Source organism: Manacus vitellinus, unplaced genomic scaffold, assembly GCF_001715985.3.
Source record: "Manacus vitellinus isolate BGI_N305 unplaced genomic scaffold, ASM171598v3 scaffold_16_pilon, whole genome shotgun sequence".
Classification (NCBI taxonomy): Eukaryota; Metazoa; Chordata; class Aves; order Passeriformes; family Pipridae; genus Manacus; species Manacus vitellinus.
In genome coordinates, this window is record NW_021939189.1 from 15,435,060 (window position 1) to 15,461,035 (window position 25,976).

At 50.0% G+C, this 25,976-nt stretch overlaps 1 protein-coding gene across 6 annotated transcripts; it reads left to right on the forward strand.

The window, feature by feature from the left end:
- The first annotated feature begins 6 nt into the window (after window positions 1-6).
- LOC103757951 (mucosa-associated lymphoid tissue lymphoma translocation protein 1) lies at window positions 7-25,815 on the forward strand. Of its 6 annotated transcripts, none has more exons than XM_029958826.1 (14): window positions 7-32; window positions 291-409; window positions 597-750; window positions 1,242-1,420; window positions 1,894-1,990; window positions 3,630-3,656; window positions 4,457-4,660; window positions 8,365-8,542; window positions 11,653-11,727; window positions 12,331-12,458; window positions 12,713-12,844; window positions 12,970-13,121; window positions 15,843-15,968; window positions 18,083-20,260. In XM_029958826.1, the coding sequence occupies exons 1-14, from the start codon at window positions 23-25 to the stop codon at window positions 18,416-18,418; spliced, it is 1,917 nt and encodes a 638-aa protein (XP_029814686.1). In that variant the 5' UTR covers window positions 7-22; the 3' UTR covers window positions 18,419-20,260. The 6 variants fall into 6 exon arrangements, 5 of the variants coding, with proteins under 5 accessions (XP_029814686.1, XP_029814687.1, XP_029814685.1 ...); XM_029958827.1 differs by lacking the exons at window positions 7-32; window positions 18,083-20,260 and adding exons at window positions 20,905-21,040; window positions 25,481-25,815 and having other exon boundaries at window positions 200-409; XR_003915653.1 differs by lacking the exons at window positions 7-32; window positions 18,083-20,260 and adding an exon at window positions 13,724-13,846 and having other exon boundaries at window positions 200-409; window positions 15,843-15,930.
- The last annotated feature ends 161 nt before the right edge of the window (window positions 25,816-25,976 follow it).

Consider the following 25,976-nt stretch of genomic DNA (forward strand, 5'->3'; position numbering starts at 1 on the left):
GGAAGGAGCCGCCGGAGAAGCGATGCAGGAAGGTGAGCGGCCACGGGGCGGTGGGAAGAGTGACCGTGCGACCCCTGTGGCACTTGGGAGAGCACCCAGAAGAGCCTCGTGGCATCCTCGTGGCACCCATCCACCCATCCATCCGTCCTTTCGTCCATGCCCTCTGCACAGAGCATCCCTGTTCCTCCAAACTTCCCTTCCTGCTAGGATGGATGCCACTCTTGTAGCCCAGCGAGCCCTGGGCTGTGCTTGCTGCATTGTTTCCACCTCCACACCCTGTTTCTCCACAGCCATTACCATCACTGAGCAACCAGTCTCCATCTCTGTCCCAGTGGGATACTCCTTCACACTGCGGTGCCGAGCCGAGGGAAGCACCTTGCTGCAGTACCAGTGGTTTTGTCAGCACCAGGTGAGGGTGGGAGCGTGTGTCCCTGGGTATGGCACCAGGTTGGGTCCCTGCACACAGTGGGGGAGCTGAAGGAAGGGAGGAAATTAGGAATTTCCACTTTCGCTGCTCTTACAAGGGGCTTCCTAGTGCCTGCTGCTGCCAGCAGTGAGGAGGGAATCACTGCCCACTGCCTGTGTTTTCCCTTTAGTCTGACTGCCACCAGATTCCTGGAGCAACCAACCCAGACTTGCCCATTATTGCAGAGCAGACCCAGCTCTACACCTGCAGAGTCAATGACCTCTACAGAAATGCTGTCTTCTCTGACTGGGTGAAGGTGGAGGTCCATCAGTGTGTCGCCAGAGGTACAAGCATGTCTTCTACCTTCTTGATGTGTCATGGAATCACAGAATGGTTTGGGTTGGAAGGGACGTTAAAGCTCATCTCGTTCCAACACCCCTACCATGGGCAGGGACACCTTCCACTAGACCAGGTTGGCTCAAGCTCCATCCAACCTGGCATGTACCTACACCTCCTGCTGATCACTCACTGTGGGTTTTCTAGGGCTATTTGGGGTGCTGGGACTAGAAGAGTCCATCTGGTTACTTCAAAGCTGACCAAAAATAACTCAGGGTGTGGTTGACCTCAGCATGTTGACTGCACCCTTGGCAGGAAAGGGCAAGGGTCAGGGTTGGGAAGCCAGAGGCAGGGCTGTGGTCTGGCATTGGCTATTGCAGGTGTTGCTCCCAAGCATTCCTTGCTCCCAAAGCAGAAAGGTGCAGTGGTGACGGTGAAAAATGGCCGTTGTTTGCTGTCCTCGTGAAGGGAGAACCAATTCCATGTCGCTGCTTTGCAGGTTTGCCCCCTCGGCTGTGGCGAGGAGAGCCCGTCATCATCCTCAACCCCATGGAGCAGAGGGTGGAGGTGGGGAAGCCACTGCAGCTGCAGTGTGCTGCCATGGGGGTCCCAGCCCCCTGCTACCAGTGGTACCGGAATGGGAACCTGCTGGAACAGCACAAGAGAAAAAAACTCTGGGTAAGGTTGCCTGGGGATAGTTCAGAAGCTTTGGCTGCTGAGGCGGGTGATGGGAGAAGCTGGTTGCAGGGTTGTGGGAAAGTCCTCTGTGCACTTCTGACAGGGAAGTTCAGGCTGGGCACTAGGAAGAGGTTGTTCATTTGGAGGTGAATGGTGCTACACTGGAGCCAGAAAGACCGTGAGGTCTCTGTCCTTGGAGATGTTCAGGGCTGGAATAGACAGAACTATGGCCAACCTGACTCAGTGGTGGCTTTAGTCCCTCTCTGAGCAGGATCCTGGGCTGGAGAACCAGAGTCCTTGTCAGCCAGTACTGCTCTGGTTCTTGTCCCTGTCCTGATTCTTTGTGAGGCAAAGTCTCAGTGAATAGCAGGAAAAGTACTCTATTCCAGGAACACGGGTGCCTTCAGCAGATCCTGGCGGGGAGCTGCAGACTTTCACCATAAATAATGTGGTTTAACTTTTGATCTGTCTAGATCACCCATGCCAAGGTCAGTGACTCGGGCACGTACCTCTGCTGTGCCTCCAACAGTCATGGAGAGCACTGGACCAACGCTGTGGACGTTCACGTAGGTGAGCAGAGCCAACCCCCGTTGCTTTGCTGCACATCACCTGGAGAGAGAAGTAATTAGAGGGTACAGTGGAATTTAATGCTCTCGTCTGGAAGCACCAAGCTGGTGAATGAGGGCTGTGATAAATAGGATTCCTTGGTATCAGGGCTCAGAGGGAGCGAAGGAAGCGGTATTTGGAAAAGAGAACCCCGTGGACCTGCTGATGCACTGTCTGGTGGGGTGGGATGCTGGGTTCTGCAGTCTGCCAGAAACCTGCTGTGTTAGGGCAGGCTCGGTGCTCTCAGCTGCTCCCTGTGGTTTTCCTGCCTTGCCAAGGTGCTGATTTCACAGTTCCACAGCCAAATCGCAGTGGGCTCTTGTGCCCAAACTCATTTCCAGCCTCACTGGGATGAAGTGATGCGCTCAGACACAGAGAGCCGGAGAGGATGGGGTTTATTTTGGGAAGGTTCAGGCCCCTCGGGCTGGCAGCTGAGGGCTGATGCTGCATGAGTGACAGATCCCAGGGATAAGATGTGTCCCCAGAGCCTCAGGCATGCTCCACCTCTCCCTTGGCCCCCTGCCTTTGCTCTGTGTGAAGCAGGAATACCACAAGTTGGCTTGGCTGGCTCTTTACTCCATCTAGAGATTTTTCTATGCCGTAAGCTTCTCATCCTGCCTTTTAAGCTGGCTTTAAAATTTCTCCAAAGTGCAAATTGATCCTGTATATCCAGAGAGCAATCTGCCTGCCTCCTCACAGCTGGCAAAACTGCATCCAGGGGGGACAGGCAGCAAGAAAAGGACACCAGATTGGGTTGGGTTCAAAGCATTACAGCTACGGAGCTTAACGTGCAACGGGCGCCTCTGTCAGAGGCAGAAAAGGATGAATGGTTTTGTTCTGAACTTTCCAGGCATCCCTGGTGCCTCAGCAACACTGGTTCAGGGGCCAGAGGTCTTCCAGACCCATGAGATGTATGAAATTTATCTTTAATTTCTTCTTTTAGAACCTGTAAGGTTTTAGAATTTTCTCCTGGAATGACTTTTGAAATTAATTTCTAATTTAAATAGGAAAAGCTGGAGCTGTTTGACTAACAATTTTAAGAAGCTGGAGGTGCTTGGGCAGGGAAGCTTGTGGGGCTCACCAAAGTGAGTCACATTTGGGGGGGCTTTTCTGAGCCAGAACTGCTAAAAAGCAGGGAAAGTCAGAGAAGGGAGATGAACAACTCGGGGAATATTATCACAATCAAAAGCAAATGGTGGCTCCCTCTGCACCAGATGTCTATGGGGAGAAACTCTGTTTTGGAGCTTTTATTGACCTTGAGTCGTTGTGTTACCTTTGCTTTTGCTGCAGTGAGGGAGAAGGTGAGTCGCATCAGGAAGCCCACATATGAGCTCCTCCGTGCTGACCCTCCTTCCCTGACCTGCCCCTTTTCCAGTCTTTGCTTCCCAGATGCTCAGGATGTCCTAAATCAGGCAGGATTTCATGAAGACTGGTGTGTTTAAGGTTAGCAGTCAGGCTGTGAAGAAGTTGCCCCAGGAGCGTTGCTTATACAGATCCTCTATGTGTTTGATCCAGCTGTGCATTGCTGGGAATGTTGGAGCAGGATTCAGACCTGGCACTGGATGCTGGGCACAGGCTTATCATTTCCCTCTTTCTTTCCCAGGTACATGTGGCTCTGAAAAGTTTTTTGGTGAGTACTGTCATCTTTTCTTCCTGAGCACTTATTATCTTAATTCAAAGCCAGGCTCCAGAGTGGATGGGAAGACAGGGAGTGGGAGTTCTTTTCCTGCAGAGACCACTTCAAGCCTTTATGCCCACATTGCAACAGGCTCTCTGCTTTTGAGATCAGAGCTGCATGGCACAAGATGAGTCCCATCCCCTGCCAAGCCCTGATCTTTCTCAGCAAGTGGAGTAATATTATTCCTAATGAGTAACTGAGTCTTGAGCTCTGGGGCTGCCAAATGGGTTTAAAGATGTTGTTCACATGACACCTTTTCCCTTCCTTGAAATACCTCCTCAGAGCAGGGCAAAGCTCCTCACTCCCACCACTGCTGAGTGACATAAATCCTTTTTTTTTACAGTGGGGAGGTGGGGATAAAATCAAAGCAGGACCCCAGGGTTTCTCTATTTCAGCCCTGTGAGGGAAAGGACTCCTTAGCCTGGCTCAGTGCATCCCCCTCCCTCTCACTGCTGGCACACCAGGCCCACGGTCACGGTAGGGCAGGTAGAGCAGAACCTCCTGCACTCCTGAGATTTTGGCTGTCAAGTGTAAACTTCTCAACCCTTTCTGTCAAAATGATTGTGTATTTTGTTGAAGTGTTCAGAAAGCCGAGGGCTTTCCAGAGGGTGCTCGAGGCTTGCAGCAGCCTAGGGTCTATCCTGCCTGCCTAAATTTTTTGTTAGATTTCCTGAATCCTCACTGCAACAGAGAAGGTGAGACTTTGCCTCCCACTGAGCGTTTACAGCTTTGTCACCTGATGTTTGTTTCAGCTACAGGCAAAATAGCACTTTTAGTGGGCAACAACCGCTACCAGCATCATCCCAACCTCATGGCTCCTGTCAAGGATGTGTTTGAGCTGAGTCGTCTTCTGGAACAGCTGGGCTTCCAGGTTGTCTCCCTCCTGGATCTGAACAAGGCTGAGATGGCAACAGCGGTCAGTCAGTTCCTGCAGCTCCTGGAAAAGGGAGTCTATGGTAAGACCAAGCCAGCCCAGCCACTTGCCCATGCTGAGCAGGGATTTGGCAATTTTCTGAACAGCTGTTGAATTGAAAAAGAAGAAACTGAACTTTCCTCTCTCAAGGGAGACCTGCAGCACAGTCTGCAGTGGTGCCAGGCTTGGCAGAAGCCCCTGGATAAGTGTTGTTCAGTTTTGGGCAGGTTACAGCCAGCAAAGGCAGTGTTTCTCCATCACGTGGCAGCCTCCAGCCCCAACAGCATGGGCTCACGCTGAGTTTTTGGGGAGCCAGTGCTTCTGATGGTGAATGGGAAAAGGGGTTTTCATTTTTCTGTAGATAACAGAATAGAGGAGAATGTGTGGGGTAGGGGAGCTCCTTTTGAGCCCTGACTGCTGCATCTGGCTATGATTTCCTTGTTTCTCTTTCCTGAAGGTCTAATTTGGGCCCCTGACAGCCCTTTTGCAGAAGAGCACTGCCAGCTGCAGATGGCTTTGAGGTTGGGCTTTGAGCTTATTGCGCACTGTTCTCAGTGGGAAGTGATCCTCAAACACAAACCCAACCAGCAGATCTTGTGGGTCTTAAAGCAGGTGTTCAGATTTGGTGGGTAAAGCAGCACCTTTGGGGTCCCTGAGTTCTCCCAGCCCGACAGATACCCTGAAAATACCTTGCCAGGTGGGCTTTTTTTGCTTCCAAACCTCAGTGTGAGGCTTATCTCCCAGCTGTGCAGCACCCAGACAGTGAAAGTCAGCATGGGCTGATTCCAGCCTGGCACTCAGCAGGAGGTTTGGAGGTTGTGCAATGGATAATAGGGACATGGCCACGAGGGAAATGCTGTGCAGCCACCTTATTCCGGGAAGCACTGACTCACCGGGGAGGCTGAGCTGGTGGGAAGGGCTGCACACGGCTGTGGCATCACCTGGTGACAGTGTATTCCTATGACTTCATTTGCAGCTTCCTTTTGTGGTTGCTCTCTGAAATCCCCTTGTATCTCAGGCTTTACCTGGAGGTTACACCTCCTGTGTAGCAATCACCATAGCTGAAATCAGGAGAGCTTTGTGTGGACATACAGAGGGAGGAGAGGGCTGATTGCTGAACATGAGCCTCCATGGGTTGGTGCTCACTGCCCCGTGTTGTATGATCCATGCTGACGAGGGGAGTAAGGCTTTATGGTCTCTGTAACTGCCCCTCCAGGAGCTGTAGGCTGTCGTGAGACCTTCTTCCACTTCCACAACTCTAGACCAGACCAGCACCTTCCCCCCCTCCTCCCAGGCCTTGGGCCTGAAGTGTTCAGAAAGTGAGTGGATGTGGCACTGCATGATATGGTTTAGTGGAAATGGTGGGATTCAGTCCAAGGTTGCACTTGATGATCTTGCAGGTCTTTTCCAGGCTTAGTGATTTTATGTACCAAAGGCTTCTCCAATTCACAGTATGGAGGTGGTGGGTCATTGGGCTGCTTTTCCTCCAGATCTCTTAGAAAAGCTGCAGAGGATTTTTGAAGGCCCCAGGCATCCTCTGGGTGATCTAAATCATTCTCTCCTCAGGTGAATCCCCCAGGATGTTATTTTGAGTGTCCTAAAAAGTCCTGAGTCAAAAAAATTGCATTGGAAATGCAACGAGAGCAGAAAGTTGTGAGTGAAATACTTGGAATATGGAGTCATGCCTTAATTAAGCCTCATGCTGACATTTCCTGCATTATGAGCAGTGCCTGGAGCTTCCCCTTTTTAATTTGGTACTCGGAAGTTTGTCTGTGATCAGCAGTTCTGACTCACACGACGTGGGAAGAGCTCAGAATAAAAAAGCCCTTTCCTTCTCTGAGCAAATTGTTGACTTTCCTGTTCAGGAGAGAAATTATGTCCAGAAGAGGCTGGAAAAGTTGCTCAGCTGTTGTGAAACATGTCTTTTTGAATTTGAACACCAGTCTTTGGGATTTATATAGTGTGGGGAGCACCTGGTGGTGCATTCAGGTGCACAAGACCTCAAAAGTTAAAAAATTTAAGGATTGAATCATTCTTTGTGGGCTTTTCTGTAGCATTTAATTTTTTTTCCAAGCATCAGTGATGCTGCCTGATGATAGATGTCATCACTTCCTTGCATGAACAGGGGCAGAGGCATGAAAGGCACCAGTACGTGATGACTTGAGGGGCCCAACCTGTAATGCCTGCATCTAATTTTTCCAGAAGGCTTCCAGTTTTATACTCTTTTCTAGTTTCAGGGGAGGGTTTTGTGGCTTTGATTTGCAAGTTACAAAAGCTCAGAGCTTCTGCAGGTCAGAGCCCGCCGTATCTGGCTGGCAATCCACAAGAAGAGGAACCCAAATCTTGTGGGCATCTGTGGAAACAGCCATTTGAGAAACTTTCCATTGTCCCCTGAGAATAGAAACCAAAGGTGACTCGAGGCCTCTTTGACTATGAGATCATGTTTTCCATCTTCCACACGATGAGGTCATGCTTTTAGTCCTTCAGCTCTTGCCCCTGTCACCACATCCCTTGCAGAATCAGAGATCAAGGCGAGTGTCCTGCCAAGTCCAGGGGCAGGAACAGTGGAGGGAATACAGAGGAGAGGTTACTCGCTCAAGTGTGGGCTTTGGCAGTGAGTCTGACTGAAGAATTTCTCCTGCTGTTGCCTTTTAGCTGCTTGTTCCCATTTCTGATCTCTCACTTTTCACCATCCCTCCATTGTGGTAGCACAACTGTGTCACCTCACAGAGCTATTTTTAACCCATTTCAGTTCCCCAAGTTGGCTTTCATCAATCAGCAATCCCCAAGCAGTGTCATCAGCGCTGGGGAGGGGTGAGCAGCCACTGTGCAATTTCCTTTAGGGAAGCTTCAGCCCACGTAGGAAAGCCCTGCACGGGACACGGGTCAGAGGGGAGCACCAGCTTGGGCCATGCTGAGCTCCCCAGTGCTTTCCACCTGAAAGTCCCTGTATTACCATCTCTTGTGAAGGCAGAAAACATTACTAAGTTCCACGTGCATAAGAGTAAAATCCAAAATTCTTGTTGAGTATTGGACTTCCCACCAGCACCTGGATGGGTCTGACTCTTCCTTCCTTACACGTCTTCCTGTCTGGTCTGAGGTTGTTGAAGCGTGTGGTCCATGTGTTCTGGACGTCTGGAGAACTCTCTGTCTCTCCATCTCTGTCTAATTTTTCACCAGTTTATAGGTGTATAAATACAGGCAGACCTTTGAAATCTGGAGAGTGTTTTTCATCACCTAATCAGTTGTAAATCTCTTCTCCAAAACTAGGAAGCTTCTTTTAAATGATAAGCTTCTCATTTAAAAGACTGTTAATGTAAAATCCTGTGGTAAAATCTTTTTCTGTTGTCATTTTTCCTTTAAAGACCTGAGGATTAACCCAAACTTTGTACAAAGGTGGAATTCAGCCTGGCAGGTGCTGAGCCTGGGTGTTGTAGCACAGAGGGCTTGGAAATATGTAAACCCAGTGACTTCAGGTGACAAACAGTGTGGGAATCCACAAGCACAAGGGAACCTCTCAGGGCTGCTTCTGACTCTACAGAAGGGATAAAGGGATAAAGAAGGGATAAACTGGAAAAAAGTCAAAACTGTGAGGTCAGTGTAGCTGCAGTTCCATAGGTGCTGCTGGTCTAGGTCTGCCCTGCTCCAGTATCCCATCAGAACAGGAGGTGGGATGTGGCCATGGAGAACTGGTTACAGACCTGCAGGTTGGCATCCTGATTCATTCTCTCCTCTCCCTGTTCCCAGCTGTATTCTACTATGCCGGGCATGGGTACGAACATCTGGGGAGGAACTACATGGTCCCTGTTGATGCCCCCCAGCCCTACTCCCCTGAGAACTGCATCAGCGTGCAGAGGATCCTCCAGAAGATGCAGCAGCAGCAGACAGCCCTGAACATCATCTTGCTGGACACCTGCAGGAAGTGGTAGGGTGCTCTTCCCCCTTCCTCACCTCGGATGGGTATTCTGAGGGGCCAGGGAAGGGTGTCCAGCCTCAGCTCTGGGCTTCAACTCCCCCTGTGGGGTGTTCCCGTAGATTGCTGGGGCCACGTCCCCCGTGGTGCTGCTCCATCAAAGGTTATTGATTGTGTGTCATAAAACAGCAGCACTTTTAGGTCCTGCAGGATGTTCTGGAAAGATGGGTCGTTCACATATTAGTGCAGAGAGCATCAAATGTTGTCTGAGATCTGCTGGAGAGAAGGGGCTTGAAAAATCCTTGGATTTTTTGAGGTGAAGAAGCCTGGCAAATACAAGCAGGTTGCCTCAAGCCCATGGAGCAATGGCTGTGTCTGGCATAAATTGTTGGCTGAAACTCAGCACAGGCTTTGTCTTTTATATTTCAAGCCTGACCCACCTAACCTTGTCTTGCTGATCATGTGCTTTCCTGGTCCATGTTTCCCAAGTGCTCAGGCTGGGAGTGTTCAACTCACCTCTCTTCTCCTGGCTGCATTCTTGTTAACATCTCAGTGAGAAGAGTGCAGCATGATGGGGAAAATATTTCAAGCCCTGCTACTTGCTTTTTACTGGCCTTAAATCCTTCTGAAGTGGTTGTGTTGTGAAGCAGCTGCTGCTGAGGTCAGAGATCAGCGTTTTCCCACTGTCTGTGGAAAGCCTATCATCCTCTCTTGGCCTGCAGACCTCTATCCTGCTGCAGAAAATTACTACTTGTCCAATTTCAGCAGAGGTGGGTGGACTGTTGCAGTAGAAGCTGTCATTAGTTCATTTATTTCAGTCTCCTGAGGCAGATTTACAGGTCAGAAAAGACCTGGAGAGCAAATGCAGGAAAGTCTCTCTCTTCCTGCTGTGGTTCCTGTGCTAAGAACCGGAAAGACGACAGGGATTTTGATACCCTGAAAGAGCTGCCAGCCCTTGGAGAGAGGATAAATCTTTGATGCCTTGTAGCTGCAGAGGTGAGGATGCTCACTTTGAATAGCTTCAAGCTGGCTGTGCAGAGACTTATCCTGCAGCTCTGAATTGCCAATGTCACCAGATCTTAATGTGCCTTGATCCTGCCCTGAGCTCCCCAGAGTGAAGCATCCCCTTTCTCCCTTCTTGCTCTCTGCTGAAAGCAGTGTGTGTTACTTCCCTGGCACACCTGGCAGCATCTTCCTGCTCTCCCCAGCAGGATAACAGGCAGAGGATGGCATGCAGCCGAGCAGGAACACCTGGCTCTCACGGATACACCGCTGGAGCTGCACCTCTGGGCTGCTGTCCAACGGCAGTGCATGATGGGGAGGTGACATGGAGGCTGCACAGGGAGCACCAACACAAATGTTAACAGTCTATAAAACAGCTTTTGAGCTGCTGTCTGCCTTTGAGCTGCTGTCTCCTTCCTTGGCGTTCCTGTGCTCAGTGAAGTCTCAATGGGCTCTGAGAAGAGAGTGCAATGTGAGATCTGCTGGGATGTTTAGGCAAGGTTGTGCAGCTGTTTTTCTCTCTCCTCCCCTAAAGCTCACACCTCCCCTTTTCCACAACAAGCACAGCACTTCACGCAGTGGGTGTTATCCCTGATTTTGTGGGGGACTGCTGTAGAAACTCTCTCCTGAGCTCCTTTATTTTGAGAAGTCACCATTTTAGCTTGGGAAAGCGTCTGGATTTCATAGCTGTATGTGTTTACAACACTGTGTAAAATGAGGCTGCCAGGGTCTCCTTTCCCAAGGCCCTTGGGTCTGGGAAAGGACTGATGCTGCAGGTCTGTCAACAGCTTGTGCACAAACCAGGAGGGGCTGTGTCTGTGCTGAGAAGGAGCTCACCCAGAGCATCTCCTCACCCCATATGTTGGCATCAGAAATGCCAGGGTGGTGAGAAACACAGCCTCCTTTGCCAAGTGGGAGCAGATGTTCAGCTTTAGCAGAGGAGGAACCAGGAACATGGAGCCTGTGTGTAGCCTCATACATTTATGTGCTGATTTTGGGCGGATGCGATTGCCTCTTCCAGGAATTCTCTGATTTATCCTTGGACCCGGAATGCCAGATTTCTGCATTAATTTAGGAGCAGCTGAGGAGCAGATAAATCTCAGTATTCATATCTAGAAGCGTATCTCCTTTCCCACATTTTCTCTTCTGATCATCTTTAAGACAACTTACAGAAGCCAATTGAATCGTACCATGAAATATCTCCAGACTGTGCCACCAGTAGTAGGTGACACTGGCTGCTGGTGATACAGCCATCCCTTCTGCTCTCCTTAGTGTGCCAGCTTCAGCCCCAGGAAGCAGTACTGGAGTTGAATAATGTGGAGTAACGCTGCCTCTGTGCCTGGCTCTTGTCACTATGTGACTGGGAACAGCTCCATGTCAGTGGTGTGAACTGGAGGCAGCCTGTCCCTATGCAGTCAGATGGGCAAGGCTTGACCATTCAGTGCAACCATGAGATCTTTTTTGGTGAAAACCAGGCCTGTCACCATGGTTCTACCTGATTTTGGAAATAACAGGAGCTGTTCTCATTCAGCTGTATCTAGACCAGGGTGTCGGGGCCAGTTTTGGGCTTCAAGACCCAGGTGTGTGTCTCCTGATCCCGTCTCTCGGTGAGATCTGAGGGTGTATGAACCATAACCTGCTTTGGTTCCCCAAGGCAGAAGTGTGTGTGTGGTCTGGAGGGGCCCTGTGGGGTGCCCCAGACCCCAGCACAGGCAGTTGAGCCGTAACCATGTGTTGTGCACACTTCTGATTTCCACAGGGACAGTTGTCCACTGGGCCACAGTGACCCCGTGTGTTCTCTGCACTTTGTTGCTGCCTGGAGTTGTTAAAATCCAGCCTCGGGAGAGAGGAGGGAAGGTTGTCCCCACAGCTCCAGGCTCAGTGTGGGGCAGGGAGCAGCTCACCCGTGCAGATAGGTCACAGCTGGTCCTATCTACTCATTTCCCTGTGGTTTGGGTTCTTGGTGGGACTCCCAGCTTTCGTCTCTGTGGTTGGATCTGAGGTGAGGGTTGATGCTATTGCCATCCCTGGGAGATGGATGTGGGAGAGCGTGTGGGCTTTGTCCCCTCCAGCTGACAGATGTCCTCAACACTGACTCGTGCCTTTTCTTTCTCTTCCAGGTACAACCCAGGACGTGCCCTCTCCCAGGTGCAGCCGCTGGAGCCCTGGGGAAATACTGTCTATGGCTATGCCACGTAAGTGCACTTTGCTGTCCCCACGCTGGCACACAGGACCAGATGCTGGCACAGCCGTACCCACTCTCATCCTTTCATGCACGGTGGCTTTGGAGGCTGGAGAGGGCTTCACTATGTTTCCTCTGGCTCTCGCCTTCCAAGTGCTGCATTTACTGTTCAGGCGCTTCTGTCCTTTCTCCTGCTATCCCTCAGGGCAGCCTGTGCTTGTGCATAAAGGTGACCTCAGCTACTGTCACTTGTCCTTCAGGCCTGAGCCTGATTCCCTAGGTTTATGTGCCATGAACAGCCCACCTGAAGCCTCCTGAGATGATGGGTGTTGTTTACTGCTCCAGTGCCAGCTTTTCTGGCTTTTCACCTTCTGTCACCTGCCTAGGCTGGAGACTGTGCTTTTCTATCCTATCCCCTTCCATTGCTTTTTCCCATCCTGTGCCCTTCCCACCATCTCCTGGGCCAAACCCAAGCACTTTGTGTTATTCCTTGAGAAGCAAACTCAGACTCAGCCAAAAGAGTCTGGATGGAGTTGGCAAGCCCAGACTCACCCTCAGGACTTTGTGCCTGGTGCAGAAATGTGAGGTCTCTGAAGAAATGTTCTTATTCTTGCAGGAGTGAAGATGCAGAAGCCTATGAACTGCAGGATGGGGAGTTCAGCTCTGGGATCTTCATGAAATACCTGAAGAAACACATTCTGAAAGAGAAGAAGGTTACACACATGTTGGAGGATGTGTTGGAAGGTGAGGGACAAGCGAGAAACCATTCACTTCAGTAACAGGGGTGAGAAGAGAGATCAGAGACCAAGTGGCTCCACATCACCCCATCCCAGGCAGCCAGCCAACCGTTCCTCCCTAAAATCCAAATCTCAGGCTGTGCCCCATGTGAGCTCTCAGTAGCCTGGCAGCAGTATGGAGACGTTCTTGTAGGATGTGAAAGGCAGGGAGATCAATAAGGAACCTGGAGTGACCCATGTGCCTCCAACTCTTTCCCACAGACGTTGGCCGGGATCCCCTGGTCACTGGGAAGCAGGTGATGGAGATCAAACACACCCTGAAGGAAGCCCGGTCCCTGACAGACCCCATCTGTCCCTCCGGCGCAGGTGCCGAGCGCTGGGGACACAGCCACGGTGAGCCATGCAGGGCATGGGGAGGAGAGGGCTGGAGGTCCCTGTGCCCCTCAGGGACACCGGGCTGCAGGGAGATGTCGGCTGGACCCTCTGAGGAGCTGATCCCTCTTGAATTTCCCTTCCAGAGCCACTGAGCAGAACACTGACCTTCCCCTGCGGGGCCCGGGCAGAGCTCCGCTTCCTGCGGCTCTTCTCCAACCTGATGTCTGTGTGTGCAAAGCTGCAGGCCCCCCCGGCCCACGTCACTGCCCCTCGCCTCCTGCTCTGCCAGCCCCCGGTGAGTCCTCTAAGCTCCCCTTCCTGGGCTGCTTTCCCCAGGACACAGGTGGGAGCGTAGTTGGGCTGAGCCCAGGGGGTCCTGAGGGTTGGGAAAGGCTGATCCCAGGTGGAAAAGGATCCCCTCCTCTGCACACACCTCCTTGAAGCTCCTTCCACGCCTCAGTGGGTTCCCTACAGGCCACCTGCCTTGCTCCTCATGCATCACAAAACGGATTTTGCACTGGTTTGATGGCTTTAACCAGTTACTCCTCAGATTGATTTCTGTCCTGCCTGATTAAATTATTGTATTTAATCTGATTGAGGTGAAGAGCCATTCTGTTTTCCATGTTTGGAAGCAGATCTGGCTTTTTGAATCATGCATTCTTAGCCTGCTCTGCTCATATTCCATATTTCTTCCCTGTTGAGCCGTACCAGCTTCCTTGCACCCTTTCTCACACCTTTCCTAACAGACCACCTGCCCAGCATGGTCTTTCCTGGTGGTCTCCATAGTCTCCATGCCACCACTAAGGATTTAACTTGCTGCTCCTTTCTGCTAACCATCTCCCTAGTTTTCTTTAGTCCTTTTGCTGAAGTGTAGCTTGATTGTGGTGGGTTTTTCAGCCCTTGTTGCTCGTGGAGGGACACTGCTCCTCAGTACGTTGGGGTCACTGATGCAGCGTGGTGTATCCAGGAGGTTTGGAGCCTGATCCTACCTGTTCCCAAGCTGGAGCATCGTTTCCCCTTGTGAGCTCCCTAATCATGCATGAAAAACGTGTGTGTGCGTGTGTGTGAGCAGATATTTGCATGCATCCACCCCACATCAGCAGCTCAGGGTAAAGGGGCACTCAGCCGTGTGCTTCTGCCTCTGGAGCTGTCTCAAGAGGGTTGAGGAGACAAAAAAGGCACCCCAGTTCAGCAGTGGGATCCCTGTCCTTGTCCCACTGCACGGCGGTGCTGGCTCACACTGACCTCCAGTGGTGTCTGCTGAGGCGGCAGCACGTCCTCCCACCATCCTCCGACCGCACCGGCCCTGGCACCGGCCCACCTCAGACTCCCACAGAGGCCACCCCCGCACTCCTGGGACCACGGGAGTGCACAGGGATCTGCAGGAGGCTGCAGGGCTTCTGCCAGGATCCCTGTGCCAGCCCTCCCGGGGGATGCTGAGGGAGGTGGGGTTGCTGAAGTGCAGGACCAACAAAACCAGGCTGAAGGGGAGGTTGCAAGCCCTGGGGAATGATCCCAGGAAGCTGCTTCGTTGAGGAAATGATAGTTTTCCCACCACTTGCCACATTCTGCTTATCAAAGGGATTTAACTGGGTTTGCTGTGTGTTTGGCAGGGACAATTAGGATGGAATTTTCTGGCATTGATCAATTTTCTTTAGTTGTCCCATATTCCCTGCCATCCTGTGTCTTGCCTGACTTGCATTTTACCTGACAAGCACTGTCTTCAGAGGGAGAGGCTGCTGTAGCACATGTGTAGAAAGGAACAATGCTGACAGCTAGGGCATTCCCATTTTTTTTTCTCTATACTGTTTGAATCCTTACTTTTTAAAAACCTTTATGTTAGATCTCCTTGTTTTCCACTCACTTGATCTGGAGCTGTTTGACCTAATGGCCTTTCCAGTCACCCTTCCCCCCATTTATATAGAATATCTGTTTTTCTAGGCTAGCTAAAGCTCTGGCCTTGCCAATTCCTGGGCATCATCTTCGTTAAAAAATGTATTCCACCATGGGGAAAGGTTTATAAATAAGTATGAATTGGCTAAAAAAAATTAATTCAGAAAATGCTTCTCTCCATTTTCTCCTACACAGCCAGAAATGATAATGGAGAATGTGGAAGGGAATTAGTTTGTGGAACAGGAGGCTATGGAGGCTGGGAATTTAGCAGAGTGCAGATTCTTGTGGTTAATGAATTGCTGTAGCTGAGGGGCTTTGAATTTCATGTGTCAGGGTTTTAATTGATCCCTTGAGATCAGAGCTATGGAATGTTTGGGGTTGGAAGGTACCTCTAGAGATCATCCAGTCCAACCCTCCTGCTAAAGCAAACACATCAGGTCGCTCCTTTCCCAGGTGAATGTCTCAAAGTCACTAGACTGGAGAGCTGTGTTCCTGTGGGACACAGCCCTGGAGAGCTGGGGGATTTTCAAGGATCCTGATGAACAGGCAGTCAAGCAAATGCTGCAGGAGGCCTGCGTGGATGTGCTGGGGGCTCCTGCCTGAGCTCACATGTGAAAAGGAGGTGTACAAGAGGTGTCTCTCATAGAGACAGGGCTGTTTTGGCTAAGTTGGAGTAACTCAGCAAGAACTGGCAGTTCTGTAGATGGTGGGGGGCTAATTTGGCACTCGGCTCAACTCTGAGCTTCCTCCAGCTGTGCCCTTGGAAAATTTGCTCCCTCCATGACACCATGCTGGTGCTACCAGTGGTTGTGGTACCAGCTGTAGCTGCTCTTTGCTCTGCTGCAAACCCATTATACCCCAGTTTTCCCAACAGATGTACTCCAGGGATGTTTAGCTTGGTCTTCTCACTGATTGTCACAAGTTGAATGTGCAAAATCTCTGTTGCTTCCTCTCTGTAGTACTTCCTTTAGGATACACAGCATTTCCACCCTGAAAGCATGTCAATCAAAGCCCTGGGCATTGCTGTGTGCAGAGAAGCAGCACTTTTGATGGGCACTTGTGCCTCAATGCTCCATGCTGATGCTGAAATTTCCTTGCATTTCCTCTTGTTTTCTTGACCCAGGAGATGGAGGCCGTGGCCATGCAGAGGGAGAGCCGTCTGGACCATGTGGAGACTCTGCTCGCCTCCGTGTACAAGTGGGAGGAGCTGGATTGCGTCTTCCAGCTCTGTGGACTTCAGAAAATTCAGGTAGGGAGCTTCCAGGTGCTTCTCTGCTGTTCTCCTACATCCTCTCATAACTGGTGCTCCCCATCCCCGAGGCTGCAGCTGGATGTGCCCCTCTGACCACACGTCTGTGTCAGTGTCACATCCAGATTGATGTTAGAGGAGCTTGTTGATCTTCAAGGAACAAAAGCCGTCCTCTTTCACAGAGTCACAGACTGGCTTGGGTTAGGAGGGACCTTAAAGCTCATCCTGTTCCACCCCCCTGCCATGGGCAGGGACACTTTCTGCCATCCCAGGTTGCTCTAAGCCCTGTTCACACTGACCTTGAACACTTCCAGGGATGGGGCAGCCACAGCTTCTCTGGGCAACCTGTGCCAGGGCCTCACCACCCTCACAGGGAAGAATTTCATGCCAGTTTCCCATCTAACCCCGTACCCTGACAGTGGGAAACCATTCCCCCTTGGCCTGTCCCTCCATCCCTTGTCCAAAGACCCTCTCCAGCTCTCTTGGAGCCCCTTTAGGCACTGGAAGGAGCTCTAAGGTCTCCCTGGAGCCTTCTCTTCTCCAGGCTTAACACCCCCAGCTCTCCCAGCCTGGCTCCATAGGAGAGGACTGTCCTCTTTCACCTCACCTTTTCCACCTCTGCAAAACCTTTCTGATTTACACATCAGCCTGCAGAGCCTGAGCATGGATGCTCTTTGCTTTTGTTTTGTCTCCCCTGCTTGGCCCTCCCGGCAAACCTGACCCACAGCAGCTGCCCTGGGAGTGGGGAGAGGCATCACCCATCATAGCTTGCTCTGTTTTTCTTTGCTACCTGGCCAGGAGACTGTTCTTTGCTCCATCAGCCTAGGGGGGGTCAGACTTGCCCAAATATTTCACTGAAATGAAGGATGTCTTCACTAGGCTGCATTCTTGCCTGAGAGATGAGCTCATGGGCTGGCCAGGAGCTCCTGTCGTCAGAGTAACTCTTCCAAGCCTGATCCAAACTGTGCCTCTTTAACACATTTCAAAACACCCTCAAACTATTTAAAGACCATGAGAGAGGCAGAATTACCGGTCCCCTGGCTTGTCTCTCCCAGCAGTTTGCACCTTGTTTCTACTTTGATTTTTTTCTCCTCCCCAGGAAGGACAGCCAGTGGATCTTGCACTGAGTGCTGCTCTCTGCCTGGGTTGCTGCTGCCCACAGCAAGCTCCGTTTGCTGAGTACGTGACGTGCCTCAGCATATGGCAGTGCTTTCAGTCCTTGATTGTTCCTGGAGCTCTTTTCTGAACCTTTCCCAACTGTTCTGCATTGCTTTTAAGTGCAGACAGGAGACCTGGACCCTGCATTGCCTGTCAAAATCTTGTTCCATTATACATCTCCCTGCTCTATACAGCCAGGCATTTCAGGCACAGCCCCATGCTGGGGGTTTGCTTTCAGGGGTTTGGCTGCCATGGTTATTTTCTGATTTCTTCATCTTTTATAAAATTCTAAAATAGTGCTAGGCTGTGAACGGATCCCTGTGGAGTGCTGCTGCTTAAAGCTGTTGCCTTTTACAGTGTGATGTGGTTTCAGTTCTTAGCATCCCAGAATGGTTTCAGCTGGAAGGGACCTTAAAGCTCACCTCGGTCCACCCTCCTGCCACGGGCAGGGACACCTTCCACTTGAGCAGGTTCCTCCAAGCTCATTCCAACCTGGCCTTGAACACTTCCAGGGTTGGGAGTGGTTCATATCTCTCCCTTTCATGCTTTCCTCTCCCCTGGGCAATGGTCCCAGCCATGGCCAGGATGGACATGGTGCCATTCCTTGCCTTCTCTCCTGCTCCCCTGTGCCAGCATCCTGGGCGTGATGCTCACAGTGACAGTGAGCACTGGGGCTCACTGATGGGGCTGACAAGATCCCAAGTGAGGTGGTCTGATTTCAGGAGCAGTCCTGAAATCCAGAATCCATGGCTGAGGCCCACAGACGTCATGAGCTGTGTGAGTGTGTAACAGCTTGTTTTCTCTGGCAGTAGCGTTGCTCCATCACGCCACAGCATGGGGCTGTGAGCCTGCTCAACAGCCAGCCAAGGCTCTCATGTCTGGCAGCAACAGCAGGAAAGCTCTGCTTCCAGTCTGAGTCTCCGATTCACTTAGCGTCCTCCGCTCTCCCCTTCCAGACGGATGTGGTCCTGCAGTTGGATTTGCATTACACCCAGCCGAGCACAAAGCAGAGGACTTGTGAAAGCCTGCGAACGACCCTCCAGAAATCCCTGCTGGGGCAATTTTTCAGCCAGAGGAGCGACTCTCAGCCAGACTTCCAGCAAACTCCTGCCGGCAAAGGCAGTGTGTGCCTTCGGGACACACCAGACCCAAAGGGACAAGGATCCCTGAGGACAGGTTCTGGCCAGAGCTTGCCCAGCAGCAGCCCCTCCACCTTCAGCAGCGAGCCCGAGGAGAACGATGAGAGCGACCTGGGCGAGCTCTGCTCGGCGCTGCTCCGGGCTGGCCCCTGACCCTCCGCCCTGGTTTTAATTGAGGCAACAGCTCTTCAAGTGCTGAATCCTTCAGAATCCACAGCTACCTCCCGGTCTCAGCATCACCCTGTCCCAGTGAGGCCAAGGATGCTTTCCTGGAAAGGCTTCTCCCATCTGCACCCTGTGGCGTGCGGGGCCTGAAGCCCACTGGGACTACCCCCAGTCCCACGTGAGCATGGGGATCAGTGGGGAGTCACTGTAGTGTCTGCAGAGGACAGGGCCACCCGGCCAGTCATAACACTGCCAAGGCACTGCTGCAAGTCAAGGGCACTGCTGGTATTTTCTGCCCGAAAACAAACGTTGCAGCATTAAATGTGATGAGAAACCCCCAAACACTACAGCCCCAGCTCCAGTCCCAGCCGTGGCTGCTGGCTGCCATCACACCTGTGCAAGGGACACGGGGCTGCACCAAGGGGACCAGGTGAAATGGTGTGAGCTCTCCCTGGGGTAACAGTGTCGCTTTCTTCCCATGCCTGTGTCAAAGCAGATGTTAAGTTATGCATTTATGTGTTTCTGAAGAACGTATTTATAGTTGGGGTGACAGTCACTTGCCAGGAAAAGGAAGTTCCATCCAGTGTGTGTTTAGGGGGGAGGCTGGTTTTCCACCAGGAACAGCCACCAGGAGTAGCAGGTACACTGACACCTGCCCCTTCCAGCATGGTCCAAGGGGCATTAAAAGGTGTTCAGCCCTGTGCAGTCCCCAGTTCCTCTCAGGTGCAGAGTGTCCTACAGGAGAGATGGAAAATACTGGGATTGATAAAGAATAACCTCAAAAAAGTTATTATTAGTGCAAATTGTTTTTTCTAAGTGCCTATCTGTGCTGTGGGCAACCTCAAGTACTACCTTTCATGGACAACCAACTGTCCGGAGAAAGCCACAGGGTGAGCAGGGCCCAATGGACATCCTGGGTGGGCACAGTCCCCTCCCTGACTGCTACTGTAATATCTGTTTGATAAAGGTGGTTGCTCAGTAAGGGCCTGGCAGGGTGATTCAATAGTTCCACAGAGGCCAGTGACCCCAGTGAAGTGTCGGGTCTCCATCCTTGAAGGTTAGTTCACTCTGGACTGCAGAAGATGCTGGTGACCTGATCCAAGCTGGTGGGGGGCTGGACCAGAGAGCACTGGAGATCCCTTCTGGCTGTTGTGGTCCTGTGAAAGAAAGAGCTTGTAGAGCAAAACTTCTTGAGAGGTCAAGGATAGCAAAGTGGAGAGAGGGCCTGAGCTCTGTCATAGTTTAAAAGAGGGTTGGAGAGAGCATTTTCTCAGTTTTGCTCTTTTTCAGCAATGAAGATACATCCCTGTCTATGGTGTCTGTTACAGCACAGAAAAATCTGAAATGTTCCTTCCAGATAAACCATCCTACAAGTGCTGGAAACCTGTCCAAAGAGAACAGAGGAGGCTTTTATTCTCCTCACAGTGAGTAGAGCCAAGGGAAAGAAGAGGGGCCCCATCTGGCTGCAGACTAGAAAGTCTCTAAGGCAAAAATGTAAAGCTCAAAAAAATAAAAAGGATGTAGTTTAAATAAGATAGACTGATAGAGAAGCTAAACCAGAAAACAATAAACTAGTTGCAGGGAGAACCAAAGATCCACTCAACACCAGCAGCCACTGAGGACAGGTCATCAGAATGGCTCTGCAGGAATTTGGGAAGAGCTGGGGGGTCTTGTTGCCTCTGTGAGGATTATACACACCCTCCTGTACTGTTGGGACAAGACTTGTTTCTGGCTCACGTTATCATGGCAAATGTCACCTCATGTGAATGTTAATCTCATTCAAAGCCAGTCTTTCTTTTTTCTGAATAAAACACTATTGGTGTTTTTGAATGCACAAAGCTTCACGTGGTTCTGAGTTAACTGTGTTCATTTTCCCTCTAATTGCCAGGGTGTGACTCAGTGTTGACCTACTGGGGTTTTATGCTTTCAGTTCTAGCTTCTGGGCTCCTGTGTGTGAGCATTGTTTCTTTTTTTAGGTAACTGAAAGTATTGATATTTGGATTTAGAAGTTGGATCAAATTACTGGATAGGATGAAATGATGTCAAGTGAAATGTGTAGATGTAAAAAGTCGGGATTCATTGTGATTTATCCATCGCCTTTGTAAGTGTGGCTCTTGAGTGGCTGGATCAGCCTTAGTGGTCCTCCTGTCCTGGTGTCAACCACAGCACTTGTCCCTGTCCCCAGCTCTCCTATTCTTTCAATGAGACCCTGAAGCCCAAGCCCAGGGGAACTGCCACGTTCCCATGCCCCTCAGATGATGGTGTGTTATGTCTGGGAACATCAGCTGAACTGCAAAGGTAGAGTTTGATTGTGTCCTGAGCCTCTGGCCATGACAACTGGAGTCGTTGTAGGAGGAAGTGAAGCTGTGTCTGCCTTCATTCCCCGCTCACATGTGAAATCCAAACTCCCTCATGGTGGTTAAACTGTTGAGTGCCTCTAAATTTTTCTGTGAATCTGTATTTCCATCTCCCAGCATCCAGGACAGACAAGTCATCCCAGGATCACCGTGTGTCTCTTGACCACGTCCTTCCTGATCTGCAGCCTTGGGCTCCACAGCTCCCTGTGCTGGCTGGAAGGGTGGGAAGGAAGGAGCACCCAGGCAACAGCAGGTAAAGTGGGACCAAGAAATCAGCTCCAATTTACATTCCCTCTCTGCCTCCATACCTTCCACAGCCATCACCCTCCACTTCCCTCGTTTCTGGGCCAGTCTGTGCCCAGAGGCTGCAAACAGCTCAGCACTCAGAAGCATTTCTGTAGGTAATACAGGTGCTTCCCTTCACCCAAGTCTATATTTTCTTTAAGAGGCACCAAGTGAACCGAAGCTTTAAAACAATATGTGATGAAAATAGCAACAGCTAAATGTTTCATAATTTTATTTTTAGATAGGTGCCCTTCTTTTCCTCTCTGCTAGTGCAGATGTGTTGAAGGAAAGGACCTTGGACAACAGCCTGATATGCTCTCCTTCTGCTACAGAATTCATTTGGGAGGCAGTTCTCGGTTCACTTGCTGAGGTTTGGCAGTTTCTGACAAAACAAGGCAAGTGCACCCAAAAGGATTGAGAAAACAAGGCAGGGGAAATCAGGGAATCTGGGAAATGCCATTTCAGTGTGTTACTGGAAAATCATGAGCCTAGCCACAGTCAGGAGGTGTGTTACATGTGCCCTGGCAGATGCACCCAAGCCTGCCACCCTTCTGTTGGCAGCAGGTTCCTGAAGGTTTGTTCTCAGCTGGGTTTTTTGTGACCAAAGCAAGGAAAAGGTAGATTTGTCCCAGGTCAGCCCCTCTTCAGTCTCAGCCAAAGAGAGAGAGAAGAATAAAGGCAAGTCCTTTATTGAAGGAGTAATTTCTGGGAGAAAAAAATCAATATGGGGCAATGTTGAGCCATTTTACTTACAAGCTCACTTAACTCATCACCTTTTTGGAACAAATCCTTCTCTCTCACATGAGTGAATTTGAATTTACTCTTCAGAAGCTGCTAGGTTCTCCTTATTTTCCACTTAGAGATTTTCTGTGATCTACAGAACCTGCCAGATCATTTCCTACTCCACATTTCAGGGCAGAGCTCGTGGTGCTGTCAATGGGATACACCTGCAGTGGAATAGAACATACAGAGGGACAGACAGGAAAACTCTGACATTCAACAGTGCAGTTTTGGTCCTCTTTCCCTAGTTTTTGGAATTAGTTTCTTATACAGGCAGGAGAAGTCCTGGAGGTGTTGGGTGGCCATTTCTTCCCAGGGAAGAAAGGAGCTTCCCAAAGGGCAGGTTATCATGGTCTCTGGCAGTTACATTGCCTTTCATGTGGACAAAGAGTGAACAGAATGATCTCTTGCACTAGTTTGATACAGGAATTGCCTTTTTTCTGAAATGCTGAGGATTGCTTTATTAACTGAGGATCACTTCTGGAACACCAAGTACTGGCAGTCAACTTCCTGTGAGCACAACAGGACCATGCACAAGATACAAGGAGATACCAGGCTCAGGACTAGTGAGGAGGTCTGGAATCATTAAATCCAGGTGCTGCTGTCACAGACGGCCTTTATCCATCATGCTTTGCACATGGAGACACCCACGGCTGTGCTCTCCTCTCTCCTAATGCTGGCAACCATCCTGCTTCCAACAGGAGGTTGGACTGGGTCCCTCCCAACCAACGCTGCTGGGATTCTGCTACCAGAATATGCTCGAGAGAGTGTACATGTTCTCACTGATTCTGAACAGCAAACTGCGAGTTCCAAGACTCCATTTCAGTGAAATATCCCTACTCCCTGTCCAAAAAGCAAACAAGGACATTGGCTCAGCTTGGCTGGTTCCAAAATTTATGAAACTAAAAACTTATGGCAGGGCTAGAAAATAAGGGAAAGGCAGTAAAACAGTTCATTTGAAAATGTCAGGTGGTTCAGACTCCATTCTTCCAGACCTCCCCTTCAGGTGGATGGTTCACAAATGAAAACAGAAACATAGTTTTAAACAAAAGAGGTGAGTGAAGTGATCCACTGCCAAGTCAATAAACCCAAGATTATTCTAATTTAAAAGGAGCTGAACAGCACTGACCTGCACTCAGACACACTGCCCCTCTGCAGAGAGCTGGGGCACCTCTGGAAAGCAGAGGCAGGAGCAGGTCTGGTGTCTGCAGACCAGGACTTTATATTATTAATGGTGAGAAATTATTGATAGCACAGCCTCTTCATGTTGTCCCAGAGTTCTCTATCACAGATTATTTCAATGACTGTTTTGCCATTGTTACTAATCACTTGGAATTAGGTCTGTGACATCATGTGGCAGTGAAGAGAAAAACATCACCAAACAAATGAGAATCCTTGAAGCGCTTGAAGTTGCTTCTTATCTTCACAGTTTGGATAACCTTTTGCATAACAAGCAACAATTTCAAATATATTGGTCATATCACCTCCTCAAAGAGATAGAAGACACCCTTTGAAATTACAGAGCAGACTTCATCCACAGGAGAAGAGCTGACGTGGTGTCACACAGTAATGAAGAGCCAATGTCTCTTTGATAAAACTGTCTTCACAGAGTTGGATTTTCTTGCAACGGTGTCAGGAATAGTTGAAGAGACAGACGTGTTATTAAGTGGTAAAAATAAACAGATGGAAGAGACAAGTGAGAGATTTCAGCTGTGACTTTCCAAAATGTTTCAGCAAAGAATAACATCCTCATTTCCATTCCCTACCAAAGATGGTAAATAGGAGATACTTACCCACGGGCTGCATGGTCGCAGACCCTCAGCAGTAATGGGGCACCCACTGTAACACTGGACTCTTGTCCCTACCTGCCTATAGGGTGCATGAGATGGGGCAGTTTGGAGGCCTAGAGAGGGGTGCTGGTCCTGACCTGCTGCTCTTCCAGATTCAAAGTGACCACCATGGAAAGCATCGATGCCTGACCGTGTGTGTGCACTGACTGCATTTGTTCCAACTGGGCATTGTGGCCTAGTGTTGAGATCCCAGCCTTTATATCCTCCTCCTTCTCCCACTCTCCCTTTCCCTTCCACAGAGGTTTTGTCTCACCCCTTCCCACTATGGAGGATGCAGCAGTTTGGCCAGGGCTGTGCCACCACCCTGCCCAACCAGGGGAAGGAGAGAGGACAGGCAGGATGGAGATACACTCACGACAAGGAGATCGTCACTTCAGGAAAGACATTGAGGTTCTGGAATGTGTCCAGAGAAGGGAAGGGAGCTGGGGAAGGGTCTGGAGCACAAGTCTGATGAGGAGCAGGTGAGGGAGCTGGAGGGGCTCAATCTGGAGAAAAGGAGGCTCAGGAGGGACCTTCTCACTCTCTGCAATTCCCTGACAGGAGGGTGGAGCCAAGTGGGGGTCAGGCTCTGCTCCCAGGGAACAAGGGACAGGATGAGAGGAAATGGCCTCAAGTTGTGTCAGGGGAGGTTTAGATTGGGTATTAGGGAAAATATCTTCATGGAAAAGGTGAATAGGCATTGGAACAGGGTGCCCAGGGTAGTGGTGGAGTCACCATCCCTGAAAGTGTTCAAAAAATGTGTAGATCAGGCACTTGGGGATGTGCTGGCCTTGGCAGTGGTCGGTTAATGGTTGGACTCAGATTTTAGAGGGCTTTTCCAACCTTAATGATTCAGTGATTCTTTGAGGTGTTTCATCCCCTGGACTGCACTGGTTGGAACGTCAGCTCCTGCAGATGTGACACTGAAATAGGGTCAAGTGGCAGGACTGTGAGCGTGAAGGCCTTGGTATCTGGGGTCCTCACCACGGCAAGGCATGACAGAAAGTCCTCTTTTCTGTGGAGCTGATGGACAGGAGGTGTTGCTCCCAGACCTGGCTCCTGCCCAGCCCCAGACATTACTGGAAGAGCAGAGGGCAGCTTCTGCTGTGTCACCGCAGCCATCACCTGCCTGCCTCCCTTATTCTTCTGTGTCGCTTAATATCAATTATAAAATATTAAATCAGATAAATACCTTTGACCTTTCTGGATGATAAGAAAAGACATTGTTCTGCCTCCTAAAATGCCGTTGTTTTCACTAGAAAATGCTAATGGGATAATGTAAAGGTTATTTCAGCCTCCTCTCAAGTCTGGAGACGTGGCAAAACAATCACGATGCCCTTTGTTTATGCCTTTTTAATGACTGCTTTTAGCTCCAGGCATCTGAGGCCTCTGCATCTTTTCAGGTGCTCATTTAGGGAGTCTTTGGGCTGCTTTTGGGGGGAAACATCCCAGGGAATGTAAATGTGCTTGTAATATTAGGAGTTTGGAGGAGAGCTGGAGTGGTGGATATTAGGAAGGATTTCTTCCCTGAATATTCTATGACATAGGGAGATGCTCCAGGAGAAGGTGAGACATGCTACAACCCAGACAGGCCAATTCCCTTATTACCTGTTTCCTTCCTACCCCAAAGCTGTAGGTTATAATTTTATTCTGTCTACCTCATTGTATTTTTACTCTTTGTCTTCATCAATGCTTTAATGAGCCCTACTCAGCCCTTTCACAGGAAGAGGTTTTATAATCCACAATGCAATAAGGCTGCTTATTCATTCTTGGCTCCTCTCCACTATTTTCCCTCCCAGGAAATGCTGCTGCTTCCCAGTGCTGCAATGGGAGTGTTGAGCCCATTTCTCTGCTGCGCTGCCGTGAGTCAAGATGAGTTCAACCTTTGGAAAATTGTTTCTTGAAGGCCAGAGACATTTGTTTGTCCTGTAGTTAAACATCTTTCACTGACACATCGGAGCCACCACAGCCCATCATTTAGTGTCCTGAGTGACAGCCCAGTGTAACTGAGGGCCTGTGGATATCTAACAGGATAAAAAAGGACACAAAAATGCTCTAATGTTCACAGTTAATGGGGTCAATGGAGGCCCACGATGGAAAACTTCATTTTCAGATGACTTTTGACTGTTCTATTACAGTGCTTTCTCAGCACAGTCCCTTGTGGTTTTAAGGCATAAAAAGAATTTTCTCCTTAACAAATCTTAAAATTGTTTTCTTTTTTTTTTTTTTTTTGAAGAGCCCAATTGTCACATCCCCTTATAGTTTCCTATCTTTCTTCCTCTTTCTCTCAAAACT

Coding starts and splice junctions, on each gene's coding strand:
- LOC103757951 (XM_029958825.1), top strand. CDS start 209: ATGGATGCCACTCTTGTAGCCCAGCGAGCCCTGGGCTGTGCTTGCTGC. Junction 410..596: donor AGTGGTTTTGTCAGCACCAG/GTGAGGGTGGGA, acceptor TTTTCCCTTTAG/TCTGACTGCCACCAGATTCC. Junction 8,543..11,652: donor CTGGACACCTGCAGGAAGTG/GTAGGGTGCTCT, acceptor TTTCTCTTCCAG/GTACAACCCAGGACGTGCCC.